Here is a 15788-nt window from a genome sequence, read left to right on the forward strand (position 1 = left end):
TAGATAGTAAGTGCTCAATAAATAGTTTTCAATTAGCTATAGATGGCTGTGTGACTCTTGCAGGACTCTTGCAGGTATAAACTGATCGATGGTGATCCTCAACAATCCCAGACACTACAACTTCACAATTTTGGCCCAGGACTATCAATGATTGGTCTCTTTACAGAATACTTACCTCATTTCAACGTAATAACATACACCAGAAGAATCCTAGGGCCACATCATTGCCTGTAGTTCCTTACACTTAAAATCTGATAAACCAGTAAAACTGAACCCCAATCCCTCAAAGGCTGACTTTGTAGGAGTGTTTACTATGAATGGTGAAAAAACTTTAAAAATAATCACAACCATTATGGGGAATCCCTGACCAAGGCTTCCTGAACATAGCTTCCAATTGCTTGGCACATTGAAGATAGTTGTTCTAACATTTCAGTTTGCATGGAAGATGAGTGAACAGTGTTAGCAGACAATTTATTTCTTGCCAATACTTTGCAACATCAGTCATAGCCAGGTCCCATACATCTGTGATCAGAAAATGGAGTATGTATTTAAAAGTGATTGCTTGACTAATTTTGTGGAGAGAGAGGAAGAGTGCAACAATGAAAACAATAGAGACCCGGTCTTCATGCTTTTCCCAAAATGAAAAGTTCCTGAAATATTGAATTCCTGAAATTCACACAGGAATTCTACAATCTTATGGAGTTTATTTTTGCTCTTAATAACAGTTATAATAAGCAAATATTAGAGATGGCAAACCTTGACATGGCACAAAAGTGCTTTTGGTTCATGGATTGGTACACTTTGTCCTTGGCTTCTCTCAAAGTATGAGATTATGAGAGAGACTAGATGTGATAAGACTGAATCAGAGAAAAAGATCTTAGTTACTGCCAGAAATATGACCAGAGGGAGCCATAAATGTAATAATAATAATTAAAAAAAGGCTTTCCAGACTGCAGAAAAGAATTCCAGCCTTTCCATCCAGAAGGGCAACTCTTTGGGTGGGCTGGCTTTGTGAGTCAACCAGACCCAGGACATGTCTAGAGATCGCAAATAAAATAAATATATTTGTGAATCAGAAATGTTTTACATGGTCTGAACCAATTGCTTTATTTCTCACTCATTTTCTTTCTCATTCATTTTCATTAGCTCTGGGTGCATATCTCTGTTTTTCTCTCTTAGATCGGTAATGTACTTGCCATTAACTTTGATACAGTGTTACTTCAGAAGTACAGATTGCATTTGTTGAGAATTTTAAGTTGGATTTATTTATAGTCTCTTTCCTTAAAAAGTCTAGAAGTGGTTTCCTTAATAGGACACACACACAAATGTATTTGTGGTATTTCCTCCATATGTTTTTGGTAGAAGTAACTTGTTAATTCAACAAACAGCCATTGAGCATCTTCTATGCTCCATCTATCTTGGGTTTATAAAAGCCAAATGAAACATGGTTCTTGTTGATTGAATCTTGGTGGTGACTTTGTCCAGGTGCATTTGCTTTTTAACAAGAAGACAGTAACAACCTAGCTGCATATCACAACCAACTGGAGAGTTTATTGAAACTACACCTGCCCAGGCTTCAGCTCTCAGCTTGGGGAGATTCTGGTGATAGGCATAGCTCAAGCTTTAACAAGTCCCCAGTAAAGCTGATAAATTGCATCAAGAAGCGACACTTTAAGCTAAGAAAGGCCTAATTGTAGTAGTTCAGCTGCAAGTCTGCTAGGTATATCCTAGCAGTATCCACAACAATGGGCAGCTGGTTAAAGTTGTTCATAAGGCTGTTTCTGTTTCCCGGGTTTCAGAATGGGTAGTTACAGTCTTGAAACACACCCCAGAAGACAAGGTTGGGACCAATCTTCTCTGTGAAACACCTGACACAAGACTGCTTTGGAGGAGTGACAGCTGCAGCCAAAGAGCATCCCCAAACACTGACATTATATCCATCGCTCACAAAATATAGGTATCTGTGTATACACTTTTTTACTAGATTGGAAAGCATTCCACACTAGGACAACATTTTTGTTTTTCTCCCACTGTGGAACACAGTAACTCATACATAACAGGTGTTTGCTTAGAATCCAATTGAATCCTTCTCACTTAACTCCTACCATCTGACAGTAGATATCATAAATTATACATTTGTTTATGAAACATTTCAATCACATCAAAGAACACACCATATATATGCTGAAGAAAGAAAACATAACTCAAGCACCCACGGACCCACCCCCAGCTTATGACCCAGGACACTTGCCAATACTTTTGTGGCCCCTTATTCAACCAGTGAGGATCTGCTGAAATTTAAATCAGAATGCGAGCACTCACTTATTGATTGGATTCATTCATTCTTCAAAAGTACCTAAGTGTCTGATACGATGCAGACGAGGTAGCTGTTTCTACTTGGGGTGAGAGAGGTCAATCTCCCAAGGCGCCCACGTCGCCTGGGCTGGCTGCAGATAGTCCTACCGCAGCGCGGCCCTCCCGAGCGGGCGTGGTTTCTGCGTGTGGACTGTGCGGGGCAGAAACTACGCGTCCCAGCAGTCCGCGGGCGGGTGGGCGGAGCCGGGCCGGGGGCGGGGGCCAGCGCGAGGGGGCATTGTGTCCGCGAGCGCGAGCTGCATTTGTCTGCTTGAGCTGCTGGCCGAGCGTGCGCTTCCTAGCCGGGCAGGGACTGGAAGTGTCAGTGGCGGCAGCGGCTCGGGCGGGAGGCCGAGGAGGAGGACCCGCGCGCCCGCTGGCCGCGATCACTGGCAGGGGGCGGTGTGCCAGCCGAGCAACATGCAGATAGGCGCCCCGCGCCCTGACGACCCTTCTCGAGGAATAGAGGCCGGGGCCGCGCTGGGGCGGCGGAGAGCATGAGGGAGGCCGGGGGACAGCTCGGCTCGGGGCGCTGCTGCTAGAGAGCGGCGTGCGCTGCACACTCGCCGGGGCGCGGCGGAGGGCGGGGAGCCGGGCAGGTCCACCAGCGGGCGGGAGCCGGTCGCGGGGAGCCGTAGTGATTTCCGACGCGGACGCCAGGGGCCCGGAGCAACCCCTGGCTCCAGCGCGCAGTCGACATGGGCAACGCAGGGAGCATGGATTCGCAGCAGACGGATTTCAGGGCGCACAACGTGCCTTTGAAGCTGCCAATGCCCGAGCCAGGTGAACTGGAGGAACGATTTGCCATCGTGCTGGTGAGTGTTCGGTGGTGGCGGCGGGGCATGGGACCCAGGTCCTCGGCCTGGCGGCACAGATGACCCCTGCCCCCCCTGCTTCGCCCAGCGCGAGGAGCGAACCTTCTGACCCAAGGGGAGGCTCACATCCTCCCCATTGTGGTGGTCTCTGCCTCTCGCCTCTCCATCTTCCAAACCCCGCCCCGGGTCTCTCGCGTTCTGCCCTCTTGGGGTCCCGGGATGGGGATGGGGACTGGGAGCGGGCTGCTTCGGCCAGCCCTAACCCATTGTCTGGCGGGAGAGGCACCTCGCAGCGCGTGTGCCGGGAGGTGCGGCGTGGGTGTGAAGAAGGGAAGGTGGTGTGGGCTGGGGAGGAGAGAGCGACGAGCCGCTAAGGCTTTTTTGTTTAAAAAAGAAAAAAGCCCACGCAAACCTCGAGACCCTGCGGACCATCTCTGGGCGCCCAGCCCTGGGCCTGCGGAGTCCCTGGCAGATGGGCGCAGGTGGCCGGCCGCAGGCGGAGTGGCTAGAGGGGAGAGATAGCGAACTTGTGGGGCGGACCTTGAGGCTAGGCAGAGGGGGAGCTTCCCCCCACAAGGGAAAGAGGAGACCCAAAGCCGAGCGGCGCCCGCGTCCCTAAGCGAGAACGAGGCATCTGAGGCACAAGCCGGGGAGAAGCGCTCCAGGCGGGGGAGAACCTCAGTGTCTTCTCTTTGGTCTTAAATCATAAACCACAAAAATGTGCAGTTTTACCGGGACATGTTGAGAGCTGTCTGACTACTCGGGCGACCCTCGGACCCCCAGCCAAGTCCCCCGCTCCCTCCCTCATTCAGCTTCTCCCAGTCTTCCAGCTTCAGTTCCAAGATTCTGAAGACTTCCTTCTGGATTAAGTTTCTGGCCCTTACCAACTAGAGTCTGTGGTGGTGTGAGCTGAGCTGAGGAGGGTGTGGCGGCCTTCCCCTGCCCCAGCTAGAGACTGCAACTGCAGTCGGTCCCCACATTTTCAGCGTTAGTGTCCCAGTCTCTTTTTAGGGGATGTTGGGAGGGAACCGGCAAGACTGAACCATTCCTAGTTTTACATTTGTATGTTTCCCTTTTCCTAGCTGGTTCCTCTAAACCGTGTCTACCTGCGGGATTTTTGTGCATGCAACCTAACTAAACTTTGGGAAAGGATTCAGATCCTGGATGAAAAATCGGTTTTTTGAGGTTTGAATGTTAATTGGACTTTTAAATTGCCTTTCTGTAGGCCTTGAAAAGGGGCTGCTTTGGTATAGGGAAATTGTGCTGGATGGTGGGTTAGCGTTATCCTCCCTGAGAACACAGACGGCACAAGCTTTTGCAGACCACCTGGAAACTCCAGGTTTCGAGAGGAGATAGATGAGGTCGCCTGTCTCGCTTTGCATCTTCTGTGATCGCCCACAGCTGCTCCCATGCTGTGCAAGATGGGACACTGTGAAATGAAACAGCCTAGGCTTAATCACTTCTCAGGGCAGTCTGGGTTCATACTTGCACTGTCTTTGCAGAGACAAATGTTTTTCTTCAAAACAAAACAAACAAAAAACTGAACCTAACAGACATATGTTTCTTACCTCCTGGCTCCGGGTGTTTTGTTTTTTCCCTCCATGGTGTGTGTGTGTGTGTGTGTTTTCCCTCCATGGTGTGTGTGTGTGTGTGTGTGTGTGTGTGTGTTTTCCCTCCATGGTGTGTGTGTGTGTGTTTGTTTTCCCTCCATTTTGTGTGTGTGTGTGTGTGTGTGTGTGTGCGCACGCTTGTGGTGGAGGAGCCAGTGCCACAGGGAAACCAGTGCAGCAGCCATAGTAATAATAATGCAATTAAGTTCTGTTGAACTGGGATAGCATTTTTTGCATGAGCTTTCAGTTACCCTGCTGATTAATAACACATGCTATGAATTAATCTTGAGAAAAATAATGGCCTTTCATTAACATGGTGGATTGTTTTCCCATTAAGCCTTGCAGTCACAAAGTTAGTGTGGACTTTCTGAGTGTACATCACAGGCTCCCTGGTGTGGCGATTGTTTGTTGTGGCTACTTTTCCTCCACTGTGCGTCACTAGAAGTTACTGGGTGCAGTTCTTTTGAAAGTTGTTTACAATATTTTGAGCTTGTCAAACAAACAGAAAACAAAATACCAGACTGACCTTACTTATTTATTTATTTTGAATTGAGACAAAGCTTTTGGGATGGTTTCAGTTTGGGGACCCTTGTGTTAGGAACTCACTTGGACTATTGATGTTTACTCTCCCATCTGATAGCTACTGGCTCTGGGGAGATGTATGCCTGGTGTCAAATTATCCCAAATTACCTAATACCACATGTTGATTTCTCTTGTCAGTTTTTTCTAAGGTTGTATACTCAACACTTTTAACTGCCTTTTTGTGCTCTTCATGGATTGCCTGGAAATCCTGGAGATCAAGCTTGAAGGACAAGTTTTAGGTGGCAGATTGATCACATATGGGTTTTGGAAACTAGTTAGTAATAGTGTGTAGAAAAGTGTATCAGTACCTTGTTGTAAGTACGACTTACATTAATTGTTAACGTGATGTTTCAGGCTGGGAAAACAGTTCCTCCCAACTTCCAGCTCTGGAATATTTAAAGCCTTTGGAGAAGTAAATAAAAATTAAAGTGACAGAAGTTCATCTTATTTCTAGTTAGGAACTTCTTAAGACAATACAAATTACTGAATAAGTATTCCCTCCTCCTCCACAAGTTTATATGGGTTGAATTGTATAAAATTAAAAAATTAGTGGATAGGAATGCAATGAAGAGCATGGAGGGCAAAGAATTAAGATCAGTGGGGTGGGGGTGGTCAACTTTTTAAACTTCCTAAATAATTACTAATAAAAATTAGACCCATGTCTTGGGAGTTTAACCCTGAGTCTCCCCTTCCCTGAGCTTGTTTCAGCATTATCATAATAGTTAGAAACTTATACATATTTAAGGAAAAACGTTAACACAGTGTATATATTTTAGCGCTTTCGTCTTTGTACCTACCTTTCCGGTTGAGCTATGTCCTGATGTGTGTGGCTTGCAGGTGTGCGCACTTCTGGCACTTGCGATCCCACATGTGTATGATATTTCTGTTACCCTCTTCAGTGGAAGTAGCTCGTAAATTTTAAGTTCGATCATCTACTTGAGTCTTCGTTCTTTTAGGGTGTGTGTATTTGTAGGTAGAATTAGCCTCTATTTTTTTGAGTCCCATGCATTTATGATTACATATCCATGTGGTTCTCCACTGTGTTTGTTAGACATTGTCTAATGGCTGGATCACATGTGTGCGTGCACACGCACACACACACAACATCTCTTTGTTGTCAAACAGCTGATGGTCTTTGTCCAAGAATACCTTTCTACGTTAGATGCTCCACATATTGTTCACAAACTTTTGGCTTTCAGTCATTCTTTATAACATAAAATATAAGAATATAAGTCCTCCAATTTCTGTGTTGAGAAGCTGTCCTAAGAATTTTTTCTTTGAACTTCAGAGAAAAGGAAATTTTAAGCCTTTTGTCGCAGTTGCTGTACCTCTGCAGTATCAGATATCAGATAGCACTGCAGATACAAAAAGATAGATGAGGAAGTAATGGTTTAGGGCAGTGTTGTCTTAGGTTTGCTACTGAGATCTGTGTTAGTATCTCATGAATTTGAGTCGGTTTCCTTTTGAGGTATAGCTATATATTTGTCCTGAGAGTGAATGTAGTCATTTTGCCTTAGGAAGGGTAGGAACACTTTGTGAGTGCCTCTCATGAGTGTGCCTTGTGCTCACATGTTCTCACAGAAACTCCAGCCATCAGCAACATCATAGATGCATCAGTAATGAGTACCAAAATTGCCTGAAGTCATATAGTTATTAAATAGCCAGTCTGAGATTTGGATCTCTGTTTCTCACTCTATCCTGTCTTCCCCCATTTATTTATTTTTTGGTTTATGGTTTTTTTTTTTTCTTGGTGGTGGTACTGGAGTTTGAACTCAGGGCCTTATGTTTGCTAGGCAGGCAGGCACTCTGCCATTTGAGCCATGCCTCCAGCCCTATACTATGCTTTCTTAAACCTAACACTGGCAAGAAAAAAAGAGGGGATGGAGTGGAACCAGCATTAAAAAAAAAAAAAAAAACTCTTAAATCTGGTAAATGCAAGTTTCAGACTAAGATTGGTAGAAATTTCTCAAAAGTGATCTAAGTGAGGTGCATTTGATGTTTCTCTTTAGATTTCCAACCTTTTGGCATCTGTGCTTTGCTCTTCTATTTTCAGGCATGAAATTAAAAAATTATGTGGTCCAGAAGTTGTACTCTAGCTTTTCTTTTCAGGGCAGATTTGAAATTCCTTGGTTGGAAAGCTTAGGTTTAGCAAACCAGAGGGAAGAGACAACCTGTCACTGGAATGCATGCACTTCAAGTGTAATTTACCTGTGAAAGGGACAGGAAAGTCAAGTTGTTACAGTTGAAGTTTATTTCCCACTTTGCACCACTTCAAGGCCAGCACTTGCCATGAGGTCTGCTGTGCAGATGGATGGGTGGGAGTGTAGTGAGGCTATCACAAGCTGCTGATTTGTTTTCTCACATCCTTTCCCTTGTTGTGAGGGAAAGACAGCAAACAAAGGAGGGCGGAGTGTTGTCACTATGAACTATTACAGTTTCACTGGGGCAGTAACTCTCTGAACTGTTTTTTATTGTTGTTGTTGTTTTTGCTTACAAAGTGGGAAAAGATGCTTAGGGCTGTCCTATCATCATTATTACCAGCATGCATTTTCCTCCTAATAAGAGGAATAAAAACTGAAAATATATTTGGGTATCAAAGATAAAATATGATCAAAGGGTATATCTGAATACAAATGCTTGACTCTGAGAGGCTGGCAACAAAAGGAACTGATGAAATTTGGGGAGAAAATATATATGCATGTCCTTACCCCCTAAGGGAGAAGAATTACTTTTGCCTATGGCCTCTCATCTAGTAGAGTATTGGCCTAGGAAGCAGGAGACCTAGTTTCTAGACTCATATTTGCTGAGCCAGCTTGGGCAAGTTAAATTCTTTCCCTGGTTCTTGGTTTTCCTCAGTTGTGAACAGGAATTAAGTGTGGCACAACTCTGAGGGTAGTTGTGATATGATGGAAATCATAGCACTAGAAAGTGTAAACCTTGCAGAACACTGTCCATTGTGACTCCTTAGTTGACTTCACTGAGTTGAGTTTATGAGTGGAAAAGTGTATATAGCTATGTTTTGTGTGAGATGAACGGTAGAATTCCCCAGGACCAGTGACTAAAAAATCACATGAGTATAAGAGAAATATTTAAATATTTAGAGTCGTCAAAATGTGGATAGAGAATTCTCCAGCAGAGTTGTTCACACAGCTGATGACAGGAAGGCCCTTCCCTCAAGATAGTGTACAGCAAATGCATTAATCACTTGAAAGTTGGCTCTCTTGAGAGGGTCATCACTTACAGGTTGCAGACATAGATCTCTAGCATCAAGGATCTTCTCATAGGTCCCTCTTGGGTTTAAAGAAAAACAAATTTAGGTCCATGTTCTGGAGCTTCATTGACTTGAATTGCCTGAAAGACTTGGTCATTTAAGGTGTCGTAGATGTCAAAAACAATGGTTATAGATGATTGTCTCTCCTTTTGCAATAAGGCACTGGAATCCTTTTAAAAACTAAACAGTGAATCTTAGTAAAAGAACAACTGGAAGAACTTAGGAGGGAAGGTGAGATACAAGCTATGCAGCTGCTTGACAGACCCTTTTGTAGGGTGACTTGTCACTTCCAAATGACAAGAAGTGCATCCCCAACCTTTGAAGTCATGATTTCTGTTGACAGGCTTCACAGTCTTCATGTACTGTCTTAGCTTTTACCTACCTGAACACTGAGGGCAGAGATAGCTCATGTCTTATGTTTCCTTTAAAATTCTGTGTTCATAATGCAGGGAGAGCTTCCTCTTTCCTTCTCAGTCACCCCATCCTCCTGGCGAGAACCCTTTCTTTCAGCTTAATACCAAGGACTGTGCAGTTTCCCACTGAAAAAATGAGTTTTAGAAGCAAGGTTCAGGGAAGAGCTGTCAGCTGGAGAGCTGCCTCATGGACCGTGATTTACTTAAGGCCACAGATGTGGGTCAGGGTGGTGGAGAATCCCTAAATATGAAAATACCAAGTCCCTTTTTGGTGCTATAATGGTATTTAATGATGACAGAAGTGCACTTTCATTTCACACTCACATTAGTGCTCACGATGGGTACCTGGTGGTGAGTTTTATAGTTTCTAGGACAAACTTTCTAGTTTCTGTGATCATCTGTTCACATCTTCAGTCTTTTTGTGTAGCCTGTAATTGATAAGTGACTCTTGGAACTAGGCTTAATCCACTTTTTTTTTCTTTGCTGTAGAAGGTGTTACACATTTGAGCCCATGTGTGCATTGCCACAGACACTGAAATTCTTAGTGATAAGACCCTGTGTGCTCAGGAAATGGGGGTAGGGAAGCTCCCTCTTTGGCATAGTGGCTCTGGAGTCATCTCTCTTGTTTGACTTCCTTGCAGTAGACAGCACCCATTGGCTGGTTTATCCTAAAAACCTACTGGCTTTGGGAAAGGTGTCAAATACTTTACAGTTTTGGCCATGTGCCTGGTTCTTTGGGTCACTAAGGTGACTAATGGTGCCTCAAAAGAACAGCTTTCACTGCTTTCAAGTCTTGATTGAGCATTTTCTCTATAACCTGACTTACTGTCCTTTTTTTTTTTTTTCTTGGAAGTTTAGTAAAACGCCTTCTTTAAGGTAAGATAAAAAAGGAATTGGTAATTTAAAGCAGCTGTTCTCAAACCTGGCCATGCATTGATTCCACTTAGGAAGGCCCCCCAGGATATACCCAAAAGACTGTGACACAGGTTACTCCAGAGGCACCTGCACACCCATGTTTATTGCGGCACTTTTCACAATAGCCAAGTTATGGAAACAGCCAAGATGCCCCACCACTGATAAATGGATTAAGAAAATGTGGTATCTATACACAATGGAATTTTATGCAGCCATGAAGAAGAATGAAATGTTATCATTTGCTGGTAAATGGATGGAATTGGAGAACATCATTCTGAGTGAGGTTAGCCTGGCCCAAAAGACCAAAAATCATATGTTCTCCCTCATATGTGGACATTAGATCAAGGGCAAACACAACAAAGGGATTGGACTTTGAGTACATGATAAAAGCTTTAGCACACAAGGGAGGGGTAAGGATAGGTAAGACACCTAAAAAATTAGCTAGCATTTGTTGCCCTTAACGCAGAGAACCTAAAGCAGATACCTTAAAAGCAACTGAGGCCAATAGGAAAAGGGGACCAGGAACTAGAAAAAAGGTGAGATCAAAAAGAATTAACCTAGAAGGTAACACACACGCACAGGAAATTAATGTGAGTCAACTCCCTGTATAGCTATCCTTATCTCAACCAGCAAAAACCCTTTTTCCTTCCTATTATTGCTTATACTCTCTCTACAACAAAATTAGAAATAAGGGCAAAATAGTTTCTGGTGGGTATTGAGGGGGTAGGGGAGAGACGGAGGGGGTGCGGAGTGGGTGGTAAGGGAGGGGGTGGGGGCACGGGGGAGAAATGTCCCAAGCCTTGTATGCACATATGAATAAGAAAAAAAAAAATAGCCAAAAAAAAAAAAAAAAAAAAAAGGAAGGCCCCCCAGATATTGCTTGCCTGGCTCACACTTACTGAGTTTCTGATGAGCTTTGCATGTGACCTGGATATCAGGAGTTTTAAAGGCTCTGTACAGGATTCGAATGTGCAGCTCCAGTAGAGAATCACTATGTTAGAACAGGTTTTCTCACTTTTCTGTTTTACCTCAAAGATTAAGCATAAGGGTAAAAACCAGTGAAAAAGATGCTGAGTGTTAAGTATAGGAAAGGGATTAAGAAAGGAGAAAATATGAGGGAATTAGGCAAAGTTGAGAGAATTTAACAACAACAAAAAAAATCCGATGCTTGATTCAACCAAAAGCAGCAGATGCGAAAGACAGAAATAAAGGATCAAAACCTGTTGAATGGTAGACTTAGTTATTTAAGAAATGACCATCAAATTACTGAAATGAAGATTTGTGGAGAAGTTGAGACTGAGCAGTGACCCTAAGGTGTTCTTCTGGAGTACAGCAAGCAATAGATCCATTGTAGTTTTGCTGGGGCCTCTATTTCCAAGCATAATTGTTTGTTGGTTCAGTGTAGGCCCTTTGCTTTGATCTCTGGTTTTACCACTTACAAAGACTTGATGAGCTTGGCTTCCTGGAGTGAAATTCAAATACACTTGTGAAATGTAAACAACATTCATTTATTAAGAATCCTATAATCAAGGCAAATTGGCATGCTTATATAAGCAATTAGCTGTGAGAATAGAAAGATAAATAGGATGCCAGGTCAAGAATGAGCTGATTGTTCTCTGGTTATTCCTTTATGAGTTATAACCTAAGCAAACAGACATTCCTCTTATTCATAGTTAGCATTTGTGGTTTTAGGTTTGAGGGCAACATGTGGTTTTTTTGGGAAACTGAGAGGATAGAAGCAATTATTGTCTCATGTTCATCTAAAAATATAAATCTTTCAAGGAAATATATGTAGGTGATTTATGATCAGATAAAAATTTCTAGCAATTGGGCAAAGGGCAAAAAAGGTATGGATGAGGGTGGGAATAGTAAAGGGTCATGATGGTATTTTTCCTTTTTTTCTTTTTTCTTTTTTTTTTTTGAGACAGGTTCTCTCTGTGTAGCCCAGGCTGCTTCAAGTTGAAGTTCTGCCTCAGCCTCCTGAGTGCTAGTATTATAGATATGTATATGTATTACCATATCTGGCTCTGTAATAGGGTTTTATTTTGGTGGGAAAGATAAAGATTACTATTTTATGATGGCAGAAAGATTGAACATAATCTCATCTACCTTTCTTCAACAAAGTGTGTGTGTGTGGGGGGCGGGTACTGGGGTTTGAACTCAGGGCTAGGCAGATGCTCTACCACTTGAGTTTCTCCACCAGCCCTTCTTTTTTTTTTTTTTTTTAATAGAAGGAAGCATTACATTTTAAGAACTAATAACAGAAGAAGTTGGATTTAGCATGATTATATTTGCTGATTTTGGTAACACTAGTTTGCTCAGTGAGTTCAGTACTGCCAAATGTCTTAGTTGGAAATCTGGGGACCCAAATTCCAAAGGTGATGGGTCAGGTGAACATTTTATAGATTAATTTCAGTTCTGGTTCTTTCAGTTCCCAATATGCTGGCTTTGTGGTTCTTCTTGATAAAACCTCTTTCTGGTAATGGTGGGGCATTTTGACTAGTCAGGGTTCATTATTCCCAAGGACTTCCGACTGGTCAGCCTAGTAAGCTAGGTTGATTTTTTTTTTTTTTGGTGATTTTCTGGGACTTACCACAAAACCATTCCATTGCCAACTAACCAGGCCATCCAGATGTGAGCTTGGAGAGGCCATTTAGAACTCTGTGTGGCCTTCTGGGTTTGTGGAATCCTTCAACTTGTCACTGGGAGTCTCTCCTAATGTCCTTTTACAGTAGAATGCTTGAGTCACAGGGTAAACTTTTTGGAAAGCATTTATTTGACTTACAGATCTCCATATCACTTATGAATTTACTGGGTCTCAGTCATTGAATGAAGTAATCCTTGAACATTACACACATTTTTTTTTTAGTTCACCCATAATTATCAGAAGTCCCAAGCTTGGTTTCCTGATTTTTTTTTTTCTATTGATAATGGAGAATTAAAAAGAATTCTTTTTTATTTTCGTTCTTTACAATGATGTTGCCTAATCATCCATTTAAAAAAATCTCCTTTAGTCTGGTTCCACTGTTGTAACCAACCCTCAGATCAGGAGTCAGAATCTCAACCTTGCAGCTGGTCCTAACGTGCTTAGACTTGGCTCCTTGCCTCCCTGCCACAGACGCTTACCCGGGCATACGTTCCTAGTGGTCGTACTTAGGTGGAAGGATTGTGCCTGTGGTCTGATCTAAGTGCCTCTAACCCTGAGGTTTCCACCACTTCCTTGGAGAGATGGCCTCAGTCCAAGGAGGCCTAACCACTGGGCAATATTGACTGTTGTGTCTTCCTCTTGCTGTCAGTTATGTCATGATTGATCACCCTAGTGGTGTTTTTGTGTGTGTGAATAGTCCCTGTTTTTCATAATACTGAGAAGAGGATATTTTGATTTGTGTTCCTAGAATAAATGGGGAGGGATTTCTACAGCGACATGAGCATTGCTGTTTTGGGTATCCATCTCTGGAATCAGGCACTTGCAGATCCAAGTTTTGTCTCTCAGGCCATAGTTCCGGCCTTTAGCTTTTACTGGCTTTCTTATGACTCTTGAAATATTAAGAGGTAGGTCCTGCCTCAGTTGCTCACATCTGTAATCTCAGAGATGAGGATGGTTGTGGTTTGAGGCCAGCCAGAGCAAGAAGTTGGTGAGACCCCCCCATCTCAACAAATAAGCTGGGCATGATGACATGCATCTGTCATCCTAGTTACTAGGGAGGCCATAGGTAGGGAGGATTGTGGTTCAAGGTCGGCCCCATGCAAAAACATGAGAACATATCTGAAAAATAACTAAAGCAAGAAAGGGCTGCGGTGTGACTCTAGTGGTAGAGCACCTGCCTAGCAAGTGCAAGGCCATGAATTCAAACCCTAGTACCATTAAAAATAAAAGTTAGGACAGTGAATTCTATTCTGTGCCATTTTCCCATCAAAGCCCTCTTAGGTTATCCAGGCAGTAGATCCAATTTCAGGGCTCCTCATACATGTTTGTTGTTAATGGTTTACCTTTCTTACTCTGCTCTGTAACTTCTCTGCCCTGCCCAGCCTTCTTGTGGAAGTGGCCATGGTTGGCCCAGACCTGTCTTCTCTTCTGATTCCTTGTAGGAAGGACCCTGACTTGGAGTTTGCTTTGTTCTTGTCCTCAAAGCAGGTTTGCACTTTCCCTGCTTTATACCTTTCCCCACAGGATTCTCTTGCTGTCTCTCTGCTTACTGGAATGACATCCCACTGGCAAGTTCCTTCTGAAATCTTCAAGTGTCCTTGCAGGTCCACATCAGCTCAGGGAAGGTGGGAGAGCCAACTGCTCACTTTGATCTCTTTACAGTATGAGTTAGCTCTCTTACTCACAAGGCACTTGATTGAATATCACCCACGTGTGGTATGACTGGTAAAAGGAGCTTTGTAGTTGCTGCTCACATTCTCAGGCATCTGTTTTGTCTTTGTTTTATCTGCCATTTCCCACTGTGGGCTCTCGAAGACAAGGATCCTATCTTCTAGGTCCTGGTGGCTTCTTCTCTAGCACAGGGAGTAGCCCAGGGAGGGTCTCAGCTGATCATTACTGTTGATTAGAGAGGCTGCTTACTTTTGGACTGGGAATTCCAGTAGCTGCTTGAGAACCCTCTGAGCAGACCTCAGGGGCTGACTGTTAGTTGCACACAACCTACCTTTGTGTTGAAATGTTTTCTGAAGGTTCTTATTCATCTTGGCATTCCCCTTATCACTCGGTGCTCACGAATAGTGAATGGTCAGAGATCACAAACTGTCATTAAGCTCCACTTGACTCCTTATGGGGATTTAGGAGTTAGGGCAGAAGAGGGAGGAGGACAGTTGAGATGGCCAAAGAAAATCTGGTATGTTACTGTCTGTAAGCCAGATTTGGGTTGTCATGACGTACTGCCCTCAAGTGAGTAGATACTATACTGGCACTGGGTTTCTTTTCTGTCTGTCTGTCTGTGGGTGTGCGTGTGTTGATCCTGGAGGGAATGAGGGGAACAGCATGCAGGATGGACTCAGCACAGTCGGCTTTGGACCTCAAGGCTGAAGCCCCGGAGTCCATGCCCTTGACTGTTTTACCAGGCGCTTCTTGTAAGTTGCTTTGTGTAGTCAAAGTTCTGCTTGTTAAATTTGTGTGATTTTAAAATAAATGATCATTTTCATTGTTATTGTTTTAGATTTGTGAGACGTCTGGTTTGGAAACAAACCCAGGAAGTATTTATTTATTTTTGGCAGTGCTGGGGTTTGAACACAGGCCTCACACTTGTTAGGCAGGCACTCTACTACTTGACCCATACCTCTAACCCATTTTGCTCTGGTTATTTTGCATTTAGGGTCTCACTTTTTGCCCAGGTCAGCCTGGACCCCCATCCCCACTGTAGCTGGGATGACAGGAATCTGCCACCACACTCATCTTTTTTCCATTGAGATGGATGTCTTGCTAACTTTTTTGCCCTTGCTGGCCTGGAACCATCATCCTCCAGATTTCTACCTTTTGGTTTTTTTTTTTTTGATTTCTATCTTCTGAGTACTGAGGATTATAGGCTTGAGCCACAAAGCCCAGCGCAGAAAGTAATTCTTATGTATGTTTAAGTGTGGGAACCTTTGAGCTCTACTAAAGGAGAAGCCACAGAAGAAAAGTCTATCTGCAGAAGCCTGACATTTTGGCCATTCTGTACATAGATCTGTGGAACCTCCACCTATGACTAGACAATGTGGGGTAGAAAATTCTAATACCTTCTTGCTTGCCAGTAGACTTATACCATTCAGTGTCACAGTATCTTTATGTATTAGTGGGTTTGTTTCTAATGAGGATTTTAAGGTAGCCCTTAAAAATGAATTTAAATGA

At 43.4% G+C, this 15788-nt stretch overlaps 1 protein-coding gene across 8 annotated transcripts in view; it reads left to right on the forward strand.

Moving 5' to 3' along the window:
- The first annotated feature begins 2610 nt into the window (after positions 1 to 2610).
- The window catches only part of Fmnl2 (formin like 2), a 299204-nt gene continuing 286026 nt past the window's right edge, over positions 2611 to 15788 (forward strand). For all 8 annotated transcript variants that reach the window (XM_074070795.1, XM_074070794.1, XM_074070797.1 and 5 more), the window contains exon 1: positions 2611 to 3170. In XM_074070795.1, the coding sequence (XP_073926896.1) occupies positions 3054 to 3170 (117 nt within the window). In that variant the 5' untranslated portion in view covers positions 2611 to 3053. The remainder of the gene's footprint in view (positions 3171 to 15788) is intronic.

This window comes from Castor canadensis, chromosome 4 (genome assembly GCF_047511655.1).
Source record: "Castor canadensis chromosome 4, mCasCan1.hap1v2, whole genome shotgun sequence".
Lineage (NCBI taxonomy): Eukaryota > Metazoa > Chordata > Mammalia > Rodentia > Castoridae > Castor > Castor canadensis.